The sequence below is a fragment of the Thalia democratica genome, chromosome 8 (assembly GCF_965202585.1).
Source record: "Thalia democratica chromosome 8, ktThaDemo2.hap1.1, whole genome shotgun sequence".
NCBI classification, from domain to species: domain Eukaryota; kingdom Metazoa; phylum Chordata; class Thaliacea; order Salpida; family Salpidae; genus Thalia; species Thalia democratica.
This window is the reverse complement of record NC_139172.1, coordinates 56,224,150-56,249,682: the sequence shown is the minus strand read 5'-3', so window position 1 is coordinate 56,249,682 and position 25,533 is coordinate 56,224,150. Positions and strand designations below refer to the sequence as shown.

General features: G+C 26.9%; 1 protein-coding gene across 2 annotated transcripts; it reads left to right on the top strand.

The window, feature by feature from the left end:
• Positions 1 to 144: 144 nt before the first annotated feature.
• LOC145842224 (uncharacterized) lies at positions 145 to 14,848 on the top strand. 2 transcript variants are annotated; one of them, XM_082949642.1, is made up of 13 exons: positions 145 to 529; positions 1,761 to 1,823; positions 5,148 to 5,213; positions 5,453 to 5,965; positions 6,321 to 6,374; positions 6,593 to 7,587; positions 7,769 to 8,006; positions 8,385 to 8,426; positions 8,681 to 8,797; positions 10,334 to 10,490; positions 13,658 to 13,741; positions 14,371 to 14,440; positions 14,677 to 14,848. In XM_082949642.1, the coding sequence occupies exons 1-12, from the start codon at positions 151 to 153 to the stop codon at positions 14,435 to 14,437; spliced, it is 2,775 nt and encodes a 924-aa protein (XP_082805768.1). In that variant the 5' UTR covers positions 145 to 150; the 3' UTR covers positions 14,438 to 14,440; positions 14,677 to 14,848. The 2 variants fall into 2 exon arrangements, with proteins under 2 accessions (XP_082805768.1, XP_082805767.1); XM_082949641.1 differs by having other exon boundaries at positions 7,760 to 8,006; positions 13,658 to 13,743; positions 14,373 to 14,440.
• The last annotated feature ends 10,685 nt before the right edge of the window (positions 14,849 to 25,533 follow it).

Here is a 25,533-nt window from a genome sequence, read left to right as displayed (position 1 = left end):
ATGAGATATTTTAATATAGGTAGTAAGAAACTTTAGGCTAAATTTTTATAAAAAATGATGTTTGAACTGATATAAAATATATTTATCAAAATAAAAATCTGTGCCCAAACACCATGATTACAATCTTCAGGTTTGTATAAATATTTGTAAATGACCATTTTGTACCACGTCAACTCTCAAGAGTCCAACGATGAAAAAGTTCCCCAAGCTGAAACTACCAACCTCTCAGAAATTTCCGACAACCTGTCAGACGTCCTTGACAACCTGGAATCCTCCGTAGCAACCAGCTCCGTAGCAACCCCATCCGTAGCAACCAACCCCTCCGACAACGAAGCTGAAAGTTTCCATGACAACGAAGCTAAAAGTTGTCATAGCAACGAGTCATCGGATGACGATGGTTGCTACGCGTACCCCATGGAAACAAGGGAAGAGTTGCAACGGAGGTACAACAATATCCATGGATACGGAATCAACGGGATGATGGTTTTGGCGCGAAAATTTTTCACGTGTCAACAAAGAAGGAAGAAAAGTAAGAAATAGTTTAGTTGGGAAAAAAGTGGGACTTTTTTGGTCTTTTATGGGTCTTTTGTCTTCATAATTAACATGAATTTTTCGGCTTTTTGTCTTTAAACAGACGGTTTATATAATATTTGGGATATTTTGGTTTTATCGGCTATTTGTGGCAATTATGTGGTCTCATTCAGCACAAAATTGTTTGGGTTGCCAACTAAAATCTGTAAGTTATTTTATTTATCACTGTGTCAATGAAGTTGTAGTTGTTCCTTAATTAACATATTATTTCATTTAATATGGAATATCATGTTAATTAAAAGTAAATGCACTTAACCATTTGTCAATATATGCGTATGCTTTAGCTCTAGTCTTATCCTGATATTGTACCCATAAAACAAAAATACGTCCGGAAAAGTCTCACAAACTCAATATTTCAACGTTAACTCTAAAAAAGCTAGAGCTGTATCTTTAAAACATTGGTGTTGAATTTATTAAAAAACATCAATATCAAAGTATTGTAAAAGGTGTTTCAAATAAGTTAGATTGTTTTACGATTCTAACATTACTTTTCTACAATTTATAACTAATAAAGATTTTATTTGTTTAGGACGTTTTAACTGTTTAGAAAAGTGTTTTGTTATATTTAGCAGATATTAGAAGTTATAGTAAACTTTTTATGTGTTGCAGCTATATTCTAAATGTTATTGGAATAATTGTGATATTGTTGTTATCAACAAGATATCTAGAAGATGTATTTCTTCCCTTGAATCATTGATAACCACATGAAAAATAAAAAGTAGTAGAATATATTATTTTAAAATATTGTTATATAAATCATTGTTTTTGTTATTAAAAGTTGTTTGCTTTTACTATTCAGTTGATATTGGCAATCCAATTTGTGCTGAAAAAAATCTTTCAAATTAGTTTTAGAAATATATTTGCAATGTTTTACTGTATTTTGTACTTTTGGTTTTATATTGTGTCAGAAATTATTTGTAGAATAATTTTTTCTTCATTACAAGTGAATGGTATGTTTTCTATGTGCATTGTTATTAATATATTTTTAAAAATTATTTCTTTTTCGCATGTTAAATGTGTATGGTTATTTTAAAAATTCATGCTTGTATAATTTACTGTGTCTGCAACACAAGTTGGTTATTTTTAGTGTATAATGGAACAAATTTTAAATAAGATTATAAGCTTTAAGACATTTTTACAACCTTATAATTTAATAAAACAATTAACAGGCGACGATACAGAAAATAAAAAACCAGAAGAAATTGAAACTGATAAAAATAATACTAACACAGGTTTGTTTTGTTTTATTATTAATTTAGATAGTTAATATTTAAAAAGTAGTATTTATAGTTAAGTTAAACAAAGTAAATACAAATACTAATATTAATTTGTATTTGTTTATAAGACTAATTCAGAATATTTAGTTTAAATTTAATTATTTACAAGTATTATAAGTATCATAAAATTATAAATTTTAAGAGAAAATAACTTAGAGTTATTAAAACATCTTTTTGATACTTGAGAGTTTTGTATTTTAATTTACTTTAAAGATTTGTATTTTAATGCTGGGACACCAAAAAACATTCAAATTTAACAAAGTGTTTGTTATTAACGCGTCATTACCCAAGTTGTAAAAATAAACAAATATAATTTCCTTTTTTTCTCTTAACTGTAGCTAAGTTGTACAGGTAAAAAATAACCAAAATAGTTGTTTAAAAGTTTTAATGGTTAAAGTTCCTATAATAAGTTTATTGAGGTAAAAGTTGAAATTTTTTTCCTAGATTTATTAGAAATTTTAGAAAAGTTTTAATGATCAAAACTAATCAAATAAAAAGTTAATAGTGAAAGTGCACATTTTTTCAGCTTTAAGGAACTTTTTGTTAAATTAATATAGCGAAATCATAAAACAAAAAAGAATCCAAATTTGATAACTAATTTGGGAAAAGCTTTGAAGCGGCTTATTAATAATTTATAAAAATAAAATCACACTAATATAGAAATATGGTGAACAAGAATATAGCTTTAAGTTTTGCAAATTATTTTTACAATTTTATAACAACTTGTCATAATTAAAGTTTAACAAACTTTTAAAAGTAAATCATGTGACAAATTATAAAGCTTTTTGTTACTCAGGGTTGCCACACACTCAGGGAACTCAGGGAATTCAGGGAATCTCAGGGAATTTTCAAACTGTAGAAAATCTCAGGGAAACTCAGGGAATCTCAGGGAAACTCAGGGAATTTTGGCATTTTTCTTTTAACTCAGGGAAACTCAGGGAAGTTTTGATTTTTTCTCTAAATTTCAGGGAAGTTTTTGAAAATCTCAGGGAATTTTTTTTCTAGATCTAGAATGAGGTTTAGTTAATCCAGTTTCAATATTTTGTTCAAAAGTAGTAATAATTTTTATTATTTAAGTGGTTATTTTGAATTTTTTTAGCCTTGCGGCTAGTTCTTCAATATTCTTAGTATTAACATTTTAGTTTTTTTAAATTTTAAATTTATATTTACTTAAGTAAAATCAAACAGTTTAGAGAAATGAAAGTTATGTTAACTATTCAGAAAATTTAAAAATTGCATACTTAAAAAACAGTATTAAGATTTTTTTATTAGGTAATGTGAAATTGTTTTGAAATCAAAATTATGTTTTCAGTTATTTAAAATAGATTGTGTATGAACATCTAAAAGACATAAAATTTTTTTTAATTTTATATTATTTTGTATCAGTTGTTAGGTATTAAGTTGTACTTTGATATGAGATATTTCTTGAGCTATTTCTTTAAACTTTCTTTTTGCAGGTTTTTTTACAATAATGTTAAGCTTTTAAGTTTTATTTACTGCATTCAGAACAGTTGCTAGGAAAGACATACAAGTCATAATGAAATTATTATGTATGCATTTAAGTGAGTTCTTCATGTGAAATTATTATTATAGTATAATAAATTTTGTCAATTAAAATGTCAAACAAATTAAACTTTATTCTTTTATTTAGAAAGTTAACTAACAAGTTTACACAAAGTTGCGCAAAAATTTAGTTTTTAATTTTTAATTGGATTAAACCTTTTAAGATTGAGTTTTTGAAAACAGTTTTTTTCATAAATTTAATGCAGAAGCATACACATACAACCTTCCTTTTATTATTAAAGAAGAAAAATGAGAATGAGGTATTAATAATTTGTGTTAGAAGAGAAAAAATTTTTTTTAAGATTTGAAAAATACTCAGGGAAACTCAGGGAAATTTAAGATTACTCAGGGAAATTTTTGGTCACTCAGGGAAGATTTTTTGGCTCAAAGAGTGGCAACCCTGTTACTGAAAAATAGTGTAGAGTTTACCTAAAATACAAAACTAAACAAAACTTAAAATCAATGAGTTATCTTTGTAGCTCATCTAGAAAAAGCAACATTAAGTTGAACAAATTATATGCATTTGAACAAAGTTTAATACATATAGGAACCAAGAACCAAACCGTTTTTTATGAAAAGAAGTTTTTTTACTAAGATCTACTTAACTACTTAGTTTGTTTATTTTTTAAAAGTTGTCTAGTTGACAAAGAAAACGATTAAGGTTTAAGAAATGACATTAATGTCTTTAAATATTTTTTAAGCTTACTTTTTTTTTCACCGAAATCTGGTAGAAAATAAAATAATTGATTTTCAATAGTATTAAAATTTAAACTTGCTATTACTTATTAATGTTTAACTCACTTAATCATTTGAAAAAAACTATAAGTTACATTTATTTGTTGAACACTTTATAAGACTAATTTTCACAATATAACTACTAACTACTAAATATTCTACACATAATGTTTACAAAATGCAAAAGAAGGAGTAAATATTTAGAATTTGAAAATGCTGTTTTGTAAAACTATCCTTACTTATATCAAAAAATCTAGAAGTAAAAATGCTTGTTTTTTTTTTACTTTCATAAATACTATATGTTATGTGACTAGCTTTAAAACTAGTAAATTATATTGTTTGATAAAAACAGTTTTTTTACTAAGATGAAATTTTTTACTTTTATTCTGAACTATTACTATTTACAGTTTTACAATTTGGAAAATTGAAATTTTTAAGCAGCTAGAATACCCTCTGTTAGAAATAATAAAATCAAATTTTTACAATTATATCAAAGTAAAGTTATAGTATAAAAATTCTTTTAATATGTAGATCCATTAGCTTAAAACCATGTGATATTATTATTATATTATATCAGAATATTTAGAAGTCACATGTCTCAAGTAAAAAATTGAAATAAAATTTAAAATGTTAGTACACAATTTTTTGTCTTTGCAAAGTTTTAACAAAACTGAAATAAAAAGTATGAAACCACATTTAGAGTACAGTTGCTAAATAAAGTTCCAAGCAGTTTATACTACAAAAAAAAACTTAGTAAATTGTTGTCTAAACTTATAAGTTTAATATTACATCATAATTCTTTCTTGATATAAAAAAATAAATGTTTCTAATTAACTGAAACATTTATTTTAACTAGGTAAGTAATCGTAATCATTAGAAATAAGCTTATTTAAGTAAATAAGTATCTTATTTTAACGTACTTAATAAACACCAGTTTAGTTTGTAATTATATGAATTGAATTTTAAATTAATGTTTTTTAGCAGTCCAAGAAGAAGTACAAATAGCTGAAAATGGAGAAAATCCAACGAACAGACAAGCTATTAATGGTTTGTTTTGTATAAATATTAAAATGACGAACATATTGTTTTAATATTAATTTTTAAAACTTCAACTAATAGTTGTCATTTAATTCGCCGATAAAAATTAATTAAATCTTACATAATAACTATGAACTTTTGTTTTAAAGTATCTGTGATATTTTATAAGGTATATTGAAACTGCTTATTTTAGAATAAAAAAGTAGCAATATGTTTGTATAAAATTGAAAAAATAATTAATATTTCAGTCAAACCAGCAAAGAAACCTGCGAAAGAACCCGCCCAGCTCCCACAAGCGGCAGAACCCCAAATAACCCAGCAAGAAGAAGTTTCACATTCGGGAAAACCCCAGCAACCCGCGGAAGTGACCCCACCAACAGGCAGGCCCCAACGCAGGGCGAAACAAAAGTTCCTGGATAACCTGAAGTTGAGCAAACGGCAGAAGAAGAGGAGGAAGAGGGGAAAAACCGCGCCGAACCCGAAAAAACCCGCGAAACCGCTGAACCGTGACGATACTGATCGCGTGGAAGAAGAGTACTCTCCCGCGGTGGAGATGCTCCTCGATGATTACTCCTCCTCTTCCTTCGATGAGGACGAGTTCAGCGGTGGCGGCAGGAGGAGGAAGCCCCGGAAGAGAAGGAAGAGGAACAATCAGGTGGAATCAGGTGAAAATCGGGAGGTATCAGGTGGAAGTCAGGTTTCGGGAGGCGGAGAAAAGGTTGTCAGGAGGGAGTTGAGGAGAAGATACCCGAAAAAAAAACGTTTGTTTTTATTTTTTTATTTGTTTATTAAAAACTATAATGTTGAAGCTCTAACAAAAAAAAAATTTTTGTAAATGAAAATTAGTTTGAAAGATTTAAAGATTGAAAGCAGATTAAGCAAAATTTAAAAATTTAGTTTACAAAAGTCTTAAGTTCTTTTATAAATATATTCCTTTGACAGTGTAGTTTAAATCTAAACAAGAAATTGTCACTAATGTTTATTAAGTTAATGAATAGAATTCCGCAAGTGCAAAGAGATTATCTTCAATACATATTTATAATAAATAATAATAAAATTTCTAATAAATAAATGTTATAACAATCAATTAAAATGAATACAACTAATATTTGACAGAAACAAACGCAAAAAGATTATCTTCAGTTATATCTTCAAGTTCTTCATCACCGCGTTAGTTGTTTTATTTAATAGTATCAATTAATTTATTTGCCAATGTTTGAAATATAAAAAAGTTTTACCCTAATTTAAAGCTTTCGCTCTGTTTTCTAACAAATCTTAAAATGGTTCTGTTAAACTGAGATGTTCTTTAGTGGTTTGTATTATGAGAAAATAAAAGCTTATGTTTTATTTGATTATCATCGCAAGAAATAATATTTAATTTTTGACAGGAGAAATAATAAGTCTGCTGGATACAACCGACGATGAACAAATGCAAGTAGATAATTCAAAAAATACTCGAAAAACCCCACAGAAATTGCAAAACGCCCCTCAAAAAGCCCCCACACTGAACAACCAGTTTCCAATACAAAAAGTTTTCTTCTCTGAATTGCGATCCCAGAAAGCTAACAACGCCCAACAGTTGTTGCAAAACGTACAATTGCAAAACACCAGTTTTCCTCAGCAAAACGTCCAATTGCCTCCACAAAACACCACTTTTCCACAGCAAAACGTTCAATTGCCTCCACGAAACACCAGTTTTCCACAGCAAATCGTTTCAAACGCTGAACAAAATGCTCAGAACACATCGCATAATGTTCTGAATTCTCAACAGAATCCCACCTTTTCTCAACAAAATCCTACTTTTCCTCAGCGAAATCCCACCATTTTCCAACAAAATCCCACTTTTCCCCAACAGTATACCCAGAATAATCCCTCCTTTCCTCAACATAATTTTCCCCAACAAAATCCGAGTTACACCAACAAGCGTAAAAGTTACGAACCGAAACGAAACACCACCAAGTGTCAAGGCAGCGGGTTCGTCAGGCAAGCGATCGGCAGCCAGATACAAGTCTTCCACTCGACTCCCGTCAAACATCCGTCCGCAGCGAACCGTGACCGCAGATCGCTACCGTCAATCAACCGTGAACCAGTCAACCATGACCGCAGATCGCTCCCGCCCATGGAGATCAAGGACCCGATCGTTGCCATGGAGATGCAGAGGAGAAGCGAGGAGAGGAGAAACAGGCTCAACAGGTCGCATGACGACATCAGGAGTTTTGTCAGGAATCAGGAGGTGTCAGGAGTTGGGAATCAGGATGTGTGTGGTATGAACGCGATCAACCGTGACCTCGAAAATACGAGGATATCTGCGCGATCTCCCGTGGTGTCACGTGAGATTCAATCTGCGTTCGTTCCACTGGCACATTCTACGTTGGTTCAACAGGTTAATTGTAGTTTTGTATGTTTTAGATAAGATGCGTTTTCAAGTGATGGATATTCTTCTGAGTATATAAAAAATTGAAAAAGAAAGTTAGATATTTGAAATTAAATAGATTTTTTTTCAATTAAAATAAAGTCGATCATAAGTTTTGTATAGTAATTTTTTAACACTACAGCATCCACAGGAAATTTCGCTACAAACTACGATGGTTCCACAGGAACAAACTGCGATGTTTCCACAGGAACAAACTGTGTCGGTTCGACAGGAACAAACGGGCAAAGTTCAGCTGAACGAACTGACGAAATTGAACGAGGAGTTCCAGAATCTTCCATCAACTCATCCACTCGGCCATGACGAGATCTGCCACTTTAAAGCGAGGGTGGGCAAAGTTATCAAGAAGATGGACGCTCCCACTAACAACTGTTGGTTTATTGTGATTGTTGTGAAAATAATTAAGTTTGTAAACGTATTGTCGATTTTTCCAACGATGTTATTTTATTAATACTGTAATTGAAAGTAGGAATAAACTAAAAATGCTTAAAAAAGTTTTTTTGCTTGTAAAGTAAGTCTGTAAGCCATTTTAATTAAGAACTTACTAGTGACTTCCTTTAGTTACCTTTTTATTTTATTTAACAGGTAAGACTTGAGGTTTAAATTAATTGTTATTGGTTTAAGAGTACTTCAAAAGTATTTTACAGTTTACAAAAAAAAATTTTGACAGTAATTTCTTACTTTTAATCGTTTCAGTGCACTTAAAGTTATTATTATTGTAATTTTTGATTCAAACATTATTTTTACAGTAGCAATGATAGCGCCTGCTTCACTTCAACCTTCTAAGAACTGTTAGTTTATTGATTATAGTTAAAATTTAAAACGTTTAAGTTTTTAAACTATTTTTTATCATTTAATGACTGTTTAAACAGTAATAATGAATATTTTTGTTAACATTTTTTATATTGTTTGTTTCAAACATGGCTAAGCGTTTTGATCATTTATTATTATTTTTTTATTTTGATTGCACAATAACGATTTAGCATTTTCAACTAATCATTATAATTTTTTCTTCGTTTTAATTATTTATTTTATATTTTCACAGTAATGATAGGACCATCTCCGCCAAGTTCAGATGAAGTAATAGATTTAATCAGCAGTTCTGATGAAGAAGAATACTCTACTGATGATGAAAATTCTATACCTCCCTTAAAACCATACGGTATATTATAATTTAATTGTTTTAATTTATGTTTAATATCTAGTTATGATAGTAATTTATCATCAAATAATTATTTGATAGTTTAATTATTTTAATTTGTACATGAATACAAATGATGAAATTATTGTATTTAAAAATTTGGCTTGTAATTGAATAATTTTATTTATATTGGTCATTTTGATTGAAAAATAAAACTTTTACAAATATCTTAATATTCAACAACAACATTGTGTGGTATTGAACAACAGTTGTATTAAAAAATATTGTTCATCTACAGCTACCATGTGAATAAGTATTCAATCATATTATATACTTGATTAAATATACATACTATACATATACATATAAATATACACATATAGCTTTGAGTTTTGCATCTTTAAATAAACCTTTTTAATAATAAAGCCCTCAAGGTGGGCTAAGTGTGAAAAATTTAATTTATTAAGTTAAATAACTTAATTCTAATTTTATATATATATATAAAATATATATAAAGGTTTATTTAAAGATTTAAAACTTAAAGGACTCGAGTTTTGTGCCTATGCACTCATCAGATTCAAAACAAGTTTAATAAAGCCCTTAAGGTGGGCTCAGTGTGAAAGATTTAATTTATCAAGTTAAATAACTTAATTCTATATATATATATATATAAGATGTAACGTTATAAGGCGTTAAATCCTGGAGATCCTGATAAGCTAAGCTTATCGGAATGTATATCACAGATGTTCTTGTGCTAAAACTTTATTTCAACTAACGGCGTTTCACTGCTCTCAAATAAATTTAAGAACAGATCTACGGAGTCTCAATAAGCTCTAAGAATAGCTTTATTCTTAGAGCTTATTGAGACTCCGTAGATCTGTTCTTAAATTTATTTGAGAGCAGTGAAACGCCGTTAGTTGAAATAAAGTTTTAGCACAAGAACATCTGTGATATATATATATATATATATATGAATGTATATATAAATGTATATATATAAATATATATATATGTATATAATTTATTGAAATGGCGATTTTAAAAATTCTGGTACATATGTTTCATAAAGCTTTAATTTTTCATAAAGCTCTAATCATCAGCCAGTTAAATTCAAAACAAAAAGCACTGTACTAAACAAAGATACAAAAGTTATGCAAAAAAACAAAAAACAGTATGACCTAATATTGTACATTACAAATATTCAGTGCAAAAATCGATCTACCATCTAACTAATCAAACAACTAAAATTAACGAAAACAACATAATTATTTAAAAGCCCTTCAAGTGGGCTCAGTAGAAGGTGTTTATGTTTGAACATTAACCTTATTTTATATATATATATATATATATAAATATATATATGTACAAGAAATAATGTGGTTAAATAAACTTTAAACTTCAACATTTATCTACTGAGCCCACCTGAAGGGCTTTTAGATAATTTACTAGTAAAATGCGATTAAAAAATTTCCATCACAAACGTTTAATAAAGCTTTGATCATCAGTTAGTATGTATATATATATACACTTGAAAATATTGTAACTATGACGTCACAGACGAGCAGTTTGTCGACACGGATCCGTCCGAGGACGCGCTGGACCACTGCGACACGGAGATGCACCTCGATGATTCGGAAGATTTATCCGAGGACCAATCAGAAGACGTGGTCCAGATAAGAGATCGAACGTTCAACCGGCCACCTGTTGATTGTAGGTATGTGGGCTCTACAGGTTGTAACCAATACTTTGATGGTTATGTTGATTGTAGGTATGTGGGTTCTACAGGTTGTAACCAATACTTTGATGGTTATGTTGATTGTAGGTATGTGGGTTCTACAGGTTGTAACCAATACGTTGATGGTTATGTTGATTGTAGGTATGTGGGTTCTACAGGTTGTAACCAATACGTTGGTGGTTATGTTGATTGTAGGTATGTGGGTTCTACAGGTTGTAACCAATACGTTGGTGGTTATGTTGATTGTAGGTATGTGGGTTCTACAGGTTGTAACCAATACGTTGATGGTTATGTTGATTGTAGGTATGTGGGTTCTACAGGTTGTAACCAATACGTTGGTGGTTATGTTGATTGTAGGTATGTGGGTTCTACAGGTTGTAACCAATACGTTGGTGGTTATGTTGATTGTAGGTATGTGGGTTCTACAGGTTGTAACCAATACGTTGGTGGTTATGTTGATTGTAGGTATGTGGGTTCTACAGGTTGTAACCAATACGTTGGTGGTTATGTTGATTGTAGGTATGTGGGTTCTACAGGTTGTAACCAATACGTTGGTGATCATGTTGATTGTAGGTATATGGGTTCTACAGGTCGTAACCAATACGGTGGTGGTTATGTTGATTGTAGGTATGTGGGCTCTACAGGTTGTAACCAATACGTTGGTGGTTATGTTGATTGTAGGTATGTGGGTTCTACAGGTTGTAACCAATACGTTGGTGGTTATGTTGATTGTAGGTATGTGGGTTCTACAGGTTGTAGGTATGTGGGTTCTACAGGTTGTAACCAATACGTTGGTGGTTATGTTGATTATAGGTATGTGGGTTCTACAGGTTGTAACCAATACGTTGGTGGTTATGTCGATTGTAGGTATGTGGGTTCTACAGGCTGTAACCAATACGTTGGTGGTTATGTTGATTGTAGGTATGTGGGTTCTACAGGCTGTAACCAATACGTTGGTGGTTATGTTGATTGTAGGTATGTGGGTTCTACAGGTTGTAACCAATACGTTGATGGTTATGTTGATTGTAGGTATGTGGGTTCTACAGGTTGTAACCAATACGTTGATGGTTATGTTGATTGTAGGTATGTGGGTTCTACAGGTTGTAACCAATACGTTGATGGTTATGTTGATTGTAGGTATGTGGGTTCTACAGGTTGTAACCAATACGTTGATGGTTATGTTGATTGTAGGTATGTGGGTTCTACAGGTTGTAACCAATACGTTGGTGGTTATGTTGATTGTAGGTATGTGGGTTCTACAGGTTGTAACCAATATGTTGGTGGTTATGTTGATTGTAGGTATGTGGGTTCTACAGGTTGTAACCAATACGTTGGTGGTTATGTTGATTGTAGGTATGTGGGTTCTACAGGTTGTAACCAATACGTTGATGGTTATGTTGATTGTAGGTATGTGGGTTCTACAGGTTGTAACCAATACGTTGGTGGTTATGTTGATTGTAGGTATGTGGGTTCTACAGGTTGTAACCAATATGTTGGTGGTTATGTTGATTGTAGGTATGTGGGCTCTACAGGTTGTAACCAATACATTGGTGGTTATGTTGATTGTAGGTATGTGGGTTCTACAGGTTGTAACCAATACGTTGGTGGTTATGTTGATTGTAGGTATGTGGGTTCTACAGGTTGTAACCAATACGTTGATGGTTATGTTGATTGTAGGTATGTGGGTTCTACAGGTTGTAACCAATACGTTGGTGGTTATGTTGATTGTAGGTATGTGGGTTCTACAGGTTGTAACCAATATGTTGGTGGTTATGTTGATTGTAGGTATGTGGGCTCTACAGGTTGTAACCAATACATTGGTGGTTATGTTGATTGTAGGTATGTGGGTTCTACAGGTTGTAACCAATACGTTGGTGGTTATGTTGGTTGTAGGTATGTGGGTTCTACAGGCTGTAACCAATACGTTGGTGGTTATGTTGATTGTAGGTATGTGGGTTCTACAGGCTGTAACCAATACGTTGGTGGTTATGTTGATTGTAGGTATGTGGGTTCTACAGGTTGTAACCAATACGTTGATGGTTATGTTGATTGTAGGTATGTGGGTTCTACAGGTTGTAACCAATACGTTGATGGTTATGTTGATTGTAGGTATGTGGGTTCTACAGGTTGTAACCAATACGTTGATGGTTATGTTGATTGTAGGTATGTGGGTTCTACAGGTTGTAACCAATACGTTGATGGTTATGTTGATTGTAGGTATGTGGGTTCTACAGGTTGTAACCAATACGTTGGTGGTTATGTTGATTGTAGGTATGTGGGTTCTACAGGTTGTAACCAATATGTTGGTGGTTATGTTGATTGTTTTCATCAAGATAAAGTGGACAGAGAACTTATTAGGCAGCAAGTACTGAGGTAGTAATAATGTTTAGTTTTTTTTACAGTTTTTTTTAGCATATGTAGATTTGTTTTTAGTAATATTGAAGCTTTATATGAGCTAAATATTTATTGTTAATCAGTTTTTAAGTTAGAAAAGTTTAGTGATTTGAGGTTTTTTCAATAAGTTTTTAAGTTGTTTTGTTATCAAAGTATTTATATGCTAGAAAATTTGAGCAGCCGATTTGTTTATACTCATCTAAAGTTTTAGAGATTAGTTTTGATTTAAAATTGTTTTAAAAGTTTTAGACTTCATTTAGTTTTTATCAGCTTTAATAAATTATTATTTTGGTTGTTAGGGCTATAGAGTTTATTTTTAGAATAGCTATATAAACTTAATTGCATCTTAATAAATATTTCCTGAAATTAGCTTGTTATTTTAAAATTGTAGCCTAATTTTAGATGAACAAGCTTTAATAAAATGTACAAGCTTTACAGTAATACAGTAAAAATCACTAAAAATACCTAAAAGTTGATTTTTAGTTTCATAATTTTCTGATGCTATGAAATGTTCATTATTTGTTCTTTATAAGTTACATATTTTATACATTCTTGCATTAGTTTAATTTTTATTTAAAAATTATAAAGTAAAAAAAAATTAAATTCTTTAGCTTTCAAAATTACTTGTTGAACTATTTTTTTTCCTATAAGCTATTATTGAATATTTTCTATTAATAGGAATATTTCATATTAATTTTGGAAAAGCATAAAACTATTCATTTAAAGAAAATAATGCTGAAATATTTTTATAGTTATGAAGGCAGGCAAACTCAGAACCAACAACAGAAAATTATCAACGAAAGAATTGATAATGACATCGGAATAACGAGAAACCCTAGTATGTTTAAATAAAAAAAAATTTAAATTATTTATATTAATGAAGTCCATTGCAGTGTTAACTAATTTGTGATCTTTCTATTTGTGATATTCTAACAAAATTTTAATCAATATTATTGATTGTAATGGAAACCACTTATGTTAATAAAAGAAACTAACATTTATTTTACAACTTTTATTCATTGTTTATCTATTCGAATACTAAGTTTTTTATTAACAAAAATTTTATTTATATTTTAGTAAACAGGCTTTCAAGTTTTTCACTTCGTTTATTAAACTTATAAATTAATAGAAATATTGTTATTAATATTTAACTTAATGATTACAGTTTTATACACGTTCAAGTATTTTTGTTCAAGTTTAGACAACATTAGAATTTACAAAGTTATAATTAAGATTATTGACTTAGCTTAATTTCAAATATTTAATTTTTATTTATTATGAGTTTTTGTTATAGTTAAAAATTTACCTTTATAATAAAAAAAGTTAAGTTGTTTATTACGTTTATAACCAGTAGCTTAATTTTTTATACATTATATAACAACAAATCTTGGAAGCAATTTAATTGGAAATAAATAAATAATTATTTTTTTTTAATTTAAGGTAATTAATTATTTTCTCATTTTAAAGCTGCGAAACCTTGGAAACAGTTAGGTGACGTCATACAAATATTTGACTCCGATGATGACTTATAGAAAGTTTGTTAAAAAAAACATTTTAAACTATAATATTTTGTTATGAAATATTATTAATTGATTTTATATAATATATTTTAAATAGATAACTTTAAATTTCTAGGCTTTAAAGACTGATTAAAATTTTTATAGCTTTTAATATGAAATATACTAGACATTTTAAAAATCTTGACAAACATAAAACTCATTATAACTTTATGAAGCATATTTTAATATTTAATGTTTAGTTTATTTTTTAGATATTAGCAAATCTACAATGAAGAAAGAAATGGTCTAATAAGAAGTCAAGAAATTTTATTTATTTTTATTTTTAAAGAAGCTCTAACAAACAAAAAATTGAGGGTATGAAAGAAAAAGCTGGTATAAGTATAAATATTAAAATTTAACTTTTTCAAATAATTTATGATAACTCAAGCTTTGTATCAATAGAAAACACAAAACTGTAAATTCTTATAATTTTATGTAATGAATAAAATTAGAATTAAAAATTGCTGGAAAATTTTATTTTTGAATAAAGTTAAAAATTCAGCTAAAAAAGTGAAATTAAAGAGTTTTTTAAACTTTTAAAACCAAGCATTCCAAGACAACTTATTAATTTCAACAAACTTTAGGTTCTTTTGAATTATTTTCCAAGTTTAAATATTTACATTATCTGAAATGTTATATAGCTTGATGTATTTTTAATATCAGACCAACAAAAATTTTGTACCCTTATATTACTGATTCATGTAAATTTCAAACTTGTTAGCAAAATTCTTTTTATTGTCAACTAAATGTGTGAAGCTATTATTTTAAATTATTCCTATTACCGAGTTTACCTAGTTTTTAACGTTATTAGAAACTAATTGATGTTAAGATTGTTAAGTTGTTAAGTTTTAATTTGGTTGTAAATTTTGTTTGAAACTAAGTTGAATTGGAATTTGTTTCAATTGTTTTAAATGTCTGAAAATATTTGTTTGTTTGAATTTTACCTCCAAATTCTTTCTGTAGGCTTTTTAGAGTAGTTTTCGCTGAAACTTCAAGTTTTTATTAAATGGTACAAAATTTCTTATTAGGAGCGGGAAAAATTATCACTTCAAAAAAATTAGCTTTTTTAATGTTTTTCACCGATTAACACCTAAAGTCTGAAAGTTTCAAATTTTCCGATAAATTTAAAGCCTCTTAAAACATCAAAGAATATATTTGAGAATTTACATGTTTTATGACGTCATATTAGTTTCAAAGCTGCAACTGAACGTGAAGTCAAAATAAGTTTGAATTTTGAACACCAAAATTTTTCAATTAGGAAAAATTGTCATTCAATTTAAAAAAAAATAGACATTTTTGTCTCAATTGTTGAAATGTTTGTATTTTTGTGACAAAATTGTATTAAAAAGTAAAGTAAAAATGGCAATCACAACTACTTGAATTTAATTATATTTAGAATTAGTATTATATAAGTTTAATATTGTTTTGTTTAAGCTTAAGTTTTTTAGTTATTATTTTGACCTTAAGTTTAAATTTATATAAAAATTAATACACAAGTAGCTTTGATATACTTGATACACATAATTAGAAATAAATTCCGATCTCGCTTAATATGTTTGTTTTATTGTTGAAGGATTTAAAAGTTGTATAAAATTATTATTAAAAAACTTGTACTAGCTTTATTTCTTTTATAGAAATGCAATTTTATGTTTTTCTACAATCTCGTGCGTGAAATAAACTTTAGAAAATATATTCTTGTACAAATATTTTTACATCCAAAAAAAAAATTGTTAAATGAAAATATTTTATATAATAATGTGAACCGTACGACCATGTGACCTGATTACAACTTGATATTATTATTGTGATTTACAACTTTATATTATTATTTTGTCATGTCCTCATTACGACATTTCAGGTAGACAATGAACTTTTGTGTCAGTTAAAAAAAAAACTTTGCCACCGAAACATTGTTTTAGTGAAATACCAACTACATTTTTTTTTTCTTAGTTTAGTATCAACTTGATTTGTTAAAAAATTATAACTTTAGTTGTTTGAAAATGTTTAATTAAAATGATTATAAAATGCAAGTAGTAAAAAGTTAAGTTAAAAATTTGGTAATAACAATTTAACCGATTTAGACGGGAAAAGTATAAAAAAATTAGTCAATAGTTGAAGAATTAAATAACTGGTTACTCAAAAATGAAATGAACTTGGGGGGCATAAATGATTGTTTTCCTTAATATGAACAAAAATTCTTCTGGTCAACCTTCAGAAAAAAAAGTTTTAATTAGTTAAATGAGTATGAGTTTATTATTCTAAATAACAAATAGCAGTTATTAGAATGTTTAACGAATAACACGTCTTGAATGGCTTATAAGCGAGAAAAAAATGTTTCAATTTTGTATTGTTTTTTGGAAATACAATGCAATTAAGTGATTTATTGAGGTTTATGTCTTTGTTATTAACTCGTTTATTAACTTAGAACTTCCTTTATATTAACGAACTGAAATTCTAGGACGTTTAAACCGTTTTTGTTTTAAATAAGAAATAATGACATCCCTGGTCTAAAAGCTTAACCTCAAAAAGAGACTGTTTTCTTCAACTACAGCAATAACCCTTCTGAATTTTAAATAACACTTCTGTTATTGTTATCTCCTGTACGTTTTACGAGATTATTGATAGTTTATAATTTTTTGATGAATACGATGATTTCGAAACCAGGAATTAAATACAAGTTTCAAAGTTCAGCAGACTGTAAGTTTATGCTAGCAACTTTCAAATTATGTTTTTACATAGTTGTGATAAAATTAAAATTTATTAAATTTTTGCTGCACTTTCTTTGCTTATCAAAAAAGTTGTAGTTTAAAAATACTTGCTGAAAATCTGAACTAGTACAGATAAAATTGGGTATTCAGCAATAAAAAAAATATTGCGGGCCGGTTTAATTTTCAATTCACAATAAGTGTAAATAGATTTATTTTTTATAAGTTCTAATAAAGTTTTATTTTTTACAGATTATTACAAACTATACAATGTTTTCATTCTTATAATAAGTATATGAGATTATCAGCTGCTAAAATAAATCTTATCCAAATAGAACTTCTTAAATATACACTAGTTTAACAACTTATGATCTCTTATATTTCATATAAGAGTGAAGCATTGTTTTGTTTGTTAAATAAAGTCTAATTTGTCTCCTTAAAGCTACTTAAGTTGAAAACCTACTGTTGTTCAATTTAAAGCAAATTACAATATCATTCTTTATACATAATAACAAAAGTTCGAATTAAGTATTCTACTTCTAACCAAGTTTTAGTGGGAAAGTATTCGGACCTTGTCAAATATTGATAGAATAGTCAACTGCACCGAATAGTTTTGTTCTTTTAATGAAATAAATTTTAACTTTGAGGTATATAAAGATCTATGTTTATTAAAATGTATTTTTCTATTAAAAAATATTCAACTATTATAACAGCATGCTACAAAAAGTATACAATGCTAAAATGCTATTTTTTTATTACCCATCTCTATTGCTTTAACTATAAACAATGAGTTCCTAATTTAGTTTATGAGGTTTTATTGTTTTTGTTCTTTTTACTATACCTAATTTCTTATGCAATTTTTCTATTTAATTTGCTTAAAATAGAAGTATGACTTCATTTCATGAATTAGAAAAATGCTTTGTTTTAGTTTAAGGTTTATTTAAACAGAATGAACAAAACAATTTTTTAACATTTATATTTATATGAACTAGTTTTGAATGTAAATGACAAAGTTTTTATTTACTAATGATTATATTATTTTTTTACAATACCACAGTTTTTAAGCAAAAGTTACATATTTAAAATAAATTTAAATACTTTACATATGAAAAGTTAATTAAAACTACTTATATGTTTTGTTCATCATATTTATACTAAATTTTTATTTAAAGTTTTTAAACCAGTTAAAGTTGATACTCTAACTGTTCCTGAGCTAAAAAAATCTTCAGAAAGTAAAAACAAGAAAAACTAATATAGTTATTAGTTTTCTTTGAAAATTCAAGATTTGTAAGTGAAGTTTTACGAGACTTTATATGAAAGAAAAAAACCGATTTGTTTAAACTTAAATATGAAAAGATATTGAATACTTACTCAAAATTTTTTCTATTTTATGTGGTGATTTTAGATGTTTTGAGGGATTTTGAGTTTTAGTTTTAAGAAAAGTTTTTAAAGGATAAGAATTTATAAGTTACAATTATTTGCTTTTCTCGAAGAAATTAGAGACATCTTTGGAAAACAAGTCTGCTAGACATTTTTTAGTTGTATCATTTTAGGTAGTTTAACCTATCTAAATCTAAGTTTAAAACATTCTGATTTTTATAAACACATTTAAGTAGTATTCAATCAAGAGTTATTGTTGCAAGAAATGATAAATCTTAATATTTTTTAATTTATTTTGCTCATAATTAGTTTGAAAACTAAGCTTGTGAATACTATAACTTCAGTTTTGAAATATTGATAGGTTTTCCTTTGTTTATATATGAAACAAAAGTTTTCTTTCTTACTAATCACTAACTAAGCACATTTCTTACAAACTTATTTCTAAAAGTTATTTTTCTAAAAAGTTTAAATAAAGAAGGGTAACAACGCGAAAAGTTAGAATATTTTTTATTTTGGTGAAATTTTTTCATTTTGTTTATAATTCTTTTAAAGCTGATAAGTATTCTTTTATACAGAATAACTCAAAAAACAAGAACTTTAGAAACAACAAAAAAAAACATTAAGTTGTTTTGTTTAACTTTCTCACTTTAAATTTACTTATTTTTTTTTTAATAAAAAGCCTTACTTCAACATTATATTATTATTTTATTATTGTTATTGTTTTAACTATTGTTATTTCTGTTTTTTATTATAAAAAAAACTTTATTTCATAAGCAGTATCTTTTATTCAGGTTGCATTAAATTCAGTGTGCAAAGTTGTTATTTATGCAGAGAACAAAAGTTACCAGAAAAAAACAAAAAATAATTCTAAAATGGTTGATTTTTGTAGTAAATAGAAGATAAAAAATACCAAAAATCTAACTTACACCTACAAATCAAATAACTAATTAATTTTTTGTGCAAGTTATTAGCTTTTTAGAAAGCTCTTTTGGTTCATGTTTGCGAATTTTATGAAAAATTGTCTTTGTTACATTCCAAAAAATATTATTTAAAAACTTGAAAGATTGAAACAAATTTAGTAGAACTTTTAAGTGAACACAGTTTTTTCAATCTCTATTTGACAGCAAAAGTACTTTGTTAAAGTTTACACAAAATTTATTTGTCAACTTTGTAAACATGTAGATAATAGTTTAAGATGCAGTATAAACAGATAAACACTGTTTTTTAAATTTAATGAAACTAGAAATAAAAAAATCAATAGAAAAACAATTCAAAGTTTTACAGCTATTATTAGTGAAAGTCTTGTTAAATATCGATTAATAAAAAACTTAACTAAATCCCTGTGATTAGCTCACTAGAACCATTCAATTAGTCATATAGTTTAGTTTCAAAAAAAAAAAATGAAATACCAATTTATTTTCATTTCAATAGTTTTTTAAGACGCTGTTATTAGTTAAAACTGTAATTAGCACACTGAACAAGTTAACTCATAACAAAAGTAATTCAAAAAATAATTAAATACTAAACTTGTTCAATGTTGATAAAAGTATTATATTTTTCACTTAAGTTAGAAATTTTAAAATTTAAAACTTATTTCTAAAAAATATTTCATTTGAAGATGAATTAAAAAACTAATGAACTAAACTTAAAAAAACTACCGGAATAGAATTAATTTAGCATAAAATAGCCCTAAAGTTTGTAAAAATCAGTTTTAATTTTAAACCTTTTAATTTAAAAATTTAAGAATTTTACGAACAAAAATAACTTTAATGTTTATTGTTTAGAAGACCTATAACACATTTAAAAAAGTATTTTATTATTATCTTTCTTTATTTTATAAAACAAGCCTTATTTAATAGAAATGGTTTTTCTCAGAGACTTAGAGCTAACAATTATTGAATAAATTAAGTTTATAACAATTTACTGTTCTTTTTTTTTAAAATTATGTGACTTTATTGAGTATAACTTAATTATTTTGATTCAAAAGTCTTAAATATCTAAAGCTTACAATATATAATTCTATTCACCAAATTTTATTTTTTACATAAAATTGAGCTTGTTATTTAATTTATCTAAAACTTTATTAATTTGGTAGATTCACCTTTAATCGACGCTAACGGCCACAGAGTTATTTTTTTTTGGCATTAGTGTTGATAAGGGTACAAAGCTAACTTCTTGGTTGCTCTAACCAGATTTTTACAGAGCAAACTTTGATAAAAACAACAAGTTTTTGATAGAAATAAACATGAAAGGTTTATATAACTATTCAAAAAACTTACAAAAATTTTATGACAAGTTAATAAATACAATAAACTTTTCAATCGAACAGCTTTTGTCTTAAACTAAACATCACAGAAAGTCAAAAATATATTCTTTTAAAATGAAAAAGCTGTTGAGAGAAAACATAAAACTTTATAAACAATGTAAACCAGATAAGTAAAGGATAAAGAAATACAAAAGTGTGTAAACTCAGTATCAAAAGTAATAAAATTGTTTAATATGGAACATGAAAAAAGTTTTTGCCAAACATAAATGCAAAAAATTTTTACTACTATGTAAAATTTAAGCTTAAGTTAGCACTTTCTTTTATAGTTATAGTTTATTGAACGACTAAAAAAACACTTAAAATATTTAAACCTAGGACCTCGTGCACGAAGAGTTAGGTAAGAAGAGTTCGGTTATCGAGTCGAACTCAACTTGGATACCTTTTAACGTCTTGTCCACGGCTATTTCTGTATAACATGAAGAAAACAATTTACCAACAGTATCTGATTTTGATAAAGGCTTTTTTTAATAAATCCTTTCTAAAAATATTTAATAAAGATGATGAAGACAAAAATTTAAAACTTATAAACAAAACATTTCTACTAGTGCGAAATTTTTTTATAAGCAATGATGAAATAATTAAATCTTTTAATTGTTTGTCTGATTAAATAGTAAGAACACCAGATAATATTTTATTGTATCTTATAAAACGTACTGTTTATTTATTCACTATCAATAATCTTTAATTGTTCTCTGGATATATATTTTGTGCCAAAACAATGGAAAATTGCATTTGTAATACCAGTACACAAAAAAGGTAGCAAATACAACCTTTTAAATTACAGACCAATTTCTTTGACAAGTAGCTTTTGAAGAAACTTTAAACATTTCTATAAAAATACTTGATTATTATTTTAAAATAACCTTATTTTACTTAAAAAATTTGGTTTTCTCTTTAACTGAACATCCTGTTTCAATTATTAGATTGCTTACACTCTTGGTTGGTGTCTTAAGTAATCTATATATATATCAAAAAAGCTTTTGACTCTGTCTCTCATTTTAAATAAATTAAAACATTATTAAAATATAAAATTCATAGCAGTGTAGTCAGTTGGTTCAAAAAGTTTCTAAACGAAAGAACAAAAAAAGTAGTTATTAATAACACATTTTCAGAATATTTACCTCTTTTTAGTGGATTCCCTTAAGGAGGACTTATTAGCACACTAACATTATTATTTACATAAATGATATAGCTTCAGAACTTGATGTTAGCAGCAACATTAACCTCTTCGCAGATAACACAAAAAATTTTAGCCTTTCTAACACAACTTTACAAAAATGCTTAGATAAAGTTTACAATCGGCTAAAAGAAAGAACATCAAAATTAAACCCTAGTAAATGTCAAGTTTTTAGTATTCAAAAATAAATACTACTATCTCAACTTTTGACTTTAAAATAAACAATATAAACTTATCTTCGACTAAAGTGTTTAAAGATCTTGGAAATTTTATTGCTGAAAATTTAAAATGGAACCACCATATTAAGCACCTTTACCGAATTGCATCAACTACGTCTTTTTAAAGAACTTCAAGTCTACGGATTGAACATTCTTAAAAAGTTGTTTCTCATATACACTCGTCCTAAGTTGGAATATAACACACCAATCTGGTCCTTACACTTTAGAAAGATATATAATCTGTTCAAATAAAATAAACCAGATTAATACTCATCCTCTGCAATACGTCTTACCTTGATAGACTGACAAAATTTAATATTAAATCTCTAGAACACAGAACACTTAGACTTGATATTATTAATTTTTTAAACTAGTTAATGGTGAAACTAAAATAAATATACAATCAATTTTTGAACCTAAAAAAATAGCAAAAAAAACTACATGCAAATATCATTTCAATATAGATGCTTGACATAATTCTTTTTTTTCATCAGTTAGTTAAAATTTTGAACAAACTTCCAAATGTTTATTTCCTTCCAAAAAATTGAAGAATTTCGGTAAAATTAAAGAAAAATTGATTTAAATAAAATGTTTATTAGTGAAATTAATAAAAAAGTTTTATTAAAAGTTGATTTAGTTTAAGGTTTAGCATAATTCAAAGTTCGATTTTATTAGCAGTGCCTTTTCATTTTTAGTGATGAGTACTTTTTCAATGTGTTTGATGAATACTTATCGGGCCAGTCTATTGCTAATGTGCTAGAGGTTTTGCGTTTTTTTGTTTTATGATTAGTCAATGCATTTAAATATTTCATGTTTTTTTTTCACAACTTCTTATACCTTAGTTGTCAAATTGTTCATTTCTATTGTTTAGAAAAATCAGTTTGATAATAAGCGGAACCAAATTCTGAAAATCATGAATGGTATATCGGGTTGATGTTTGTTAAAGAAGAAAACTGAGTCTTGAATTTTTTCTTTGCTGTTTTGTATTTTGAAAAACTAGTGTGTTCTAACTGACTTGGTTGATCATACTTTGATGTAGAAGCGAGTTATTCACTAAACTGCTGAATTTAAAAACAAAATCACTGAAATTATCGACTTGAGCGTCCAAGTATGTTTTTTTCTGAAATTTGCAGATGAGTCTTTCTATTGAGAAGCTAGAAGTTGATGTTAAAATGGAAAGATATTTTTTACTGTTGTTCGATAAACAGACCATTGAAAGTGTTATTGATGAAATTTCTTTAAGGAGAAAAGACAAGAGTTACAAAATCCTTACACGTCAATGCGTAAACAAGTACAAGTTTGTTTCTTAAAAAAATTGCTTTTTGTGTTAATCTGTAAATAAATTATCTTATTATTTTAAACAGAATGATCTTTTAGTTTTATTCTTCATCTTTTCGTTATGTGTCTTTCAGTTCAAGTTTTGATGGCTGGACCCATCGTTTTGACAATTAACCTGCATTAACAGAAATTTTGAAAAAAACAACATACTTTTAAAACTTTTTTTTAAATGCTTGCAAACGTAGAATTTGTGTTTTTTTATGTAAATTTAACTATTTTTAGAGACTACTTAAGAGAGTTTCCTTTAACATTTTTTTATTAAATCATTTTTTTTATAAGCAACTTGTTGATTTTAAAAACTTGTTGTGAATAGTTTGATTAATTTATTTTAGCTACAAAGAAAAGGTTTATTAAAAAACAAATAAAACTAAATAAGTAATCAAAAAAAAAATTGGTAACCTTTTGTAAGCAAAATAAAAAACTTTTCCAGCAAAAACAAAATCTTACTCTGCTTAAGTTCTCGTATTAAGTTTCAATTGTAGTTATATTATTACTGATAGTTCTAAATCTAGTTAATAATAAACAGTATGAATACCAAAATATTATTCAACTTAGTATACACTAGTACAACAATGAAATTAAACATAAATAATGAAAAACTAATGCAGTAAATACTATTAATAAAACCAGAAGTTTATAAACTGTTTTTTTACATAATTTTTTCATTCTGTTTTAATGTTAGTAAAAGTATTTATAAAGTCAAAATGATTAAATATAGTTTAAATGTAAATTAGAATAGCAATTTTGTTTTTGATAATTGAACTTGTAAAATTCAGCTAGAATGATTTTTTAAAATGTTAATTAACATTTTTAGTATGATTTAACAAAAGGGAATATTTGTACAATGTAAATAGTTTAATGTTGTATTCTAACTTTATATAAAAATATTAAATACTTCAAAGAATTCAAACTTAAAACTATATTAGCTGTAAATAGCATTTAAATTATTTGGATATAAAATTTGTACATTCGTAATTTAATCTTAATTTTAAAGAAGTTAAATCTATTTGAATAGTTTATAAATATCACAACAAAGATAGTCAAACTATACTAACAGTTTAATAAAATTTATGTTTCAATGTTTGTGACTTTTTAGGTTTTAAGTAAATTTAATCCTCTAACTACTTTATTTTTATTGCAAAAAAAATTATTATTATAAATATATTCTATTCCGAGAATAATTTATCAAATTTAACTTGAAATTACAAAATATTTTTGCAACTCAAGTATTAAAGTTATCCATATTAATATGGAAAATTTTACATTTTAAATTATTAGAAGTTTAAAAATTTTTTAATGCATATAACGGTACCAATTGTTTTCGTATGTAAATATTTTTTAATTTATAAATAAGTTTAAAATACTACTAATCACTTGTAATGTTGATTTAAATTTACAATTATTACGTAATACTACGTATAATTTACGTATTTTTTACGTAAAAATTGTAAAATTAGACTTTATAAAATGCATTAGTAATACTAAACTTTATACTTAGAAATTAAACAATAAACAAAATTATTTATTTTAAAAGTTAAGAATAAATCTATTAAACTATTGTATCTCGCAGTAGATTATACAAATACACTAAACAAAAAATATTTCTACAATTTTTTTTCAACGAACAATTTTAATATTACAATTTCACACTTACATAAAAACATTGTCTAAAACTCAATTAATATAAGAATATTTTCAAAATAAAAATCAAAAATTTGGCAAATATGAACACAAGAAGCCGTTTTTGATTAAAAATTTCACGAAACACCAATAGAAACCTCAACCCTTGATAAAAATACTAAAAAATATTTGTAAATGACTGCTTAATAATTAAATAATGTTTTTAAATCGTTTGTATAGAACGCTTCAAAGTTAATAAACATTAATAACTAACTTTAATACAAAAATTTAAACTGAATATATCA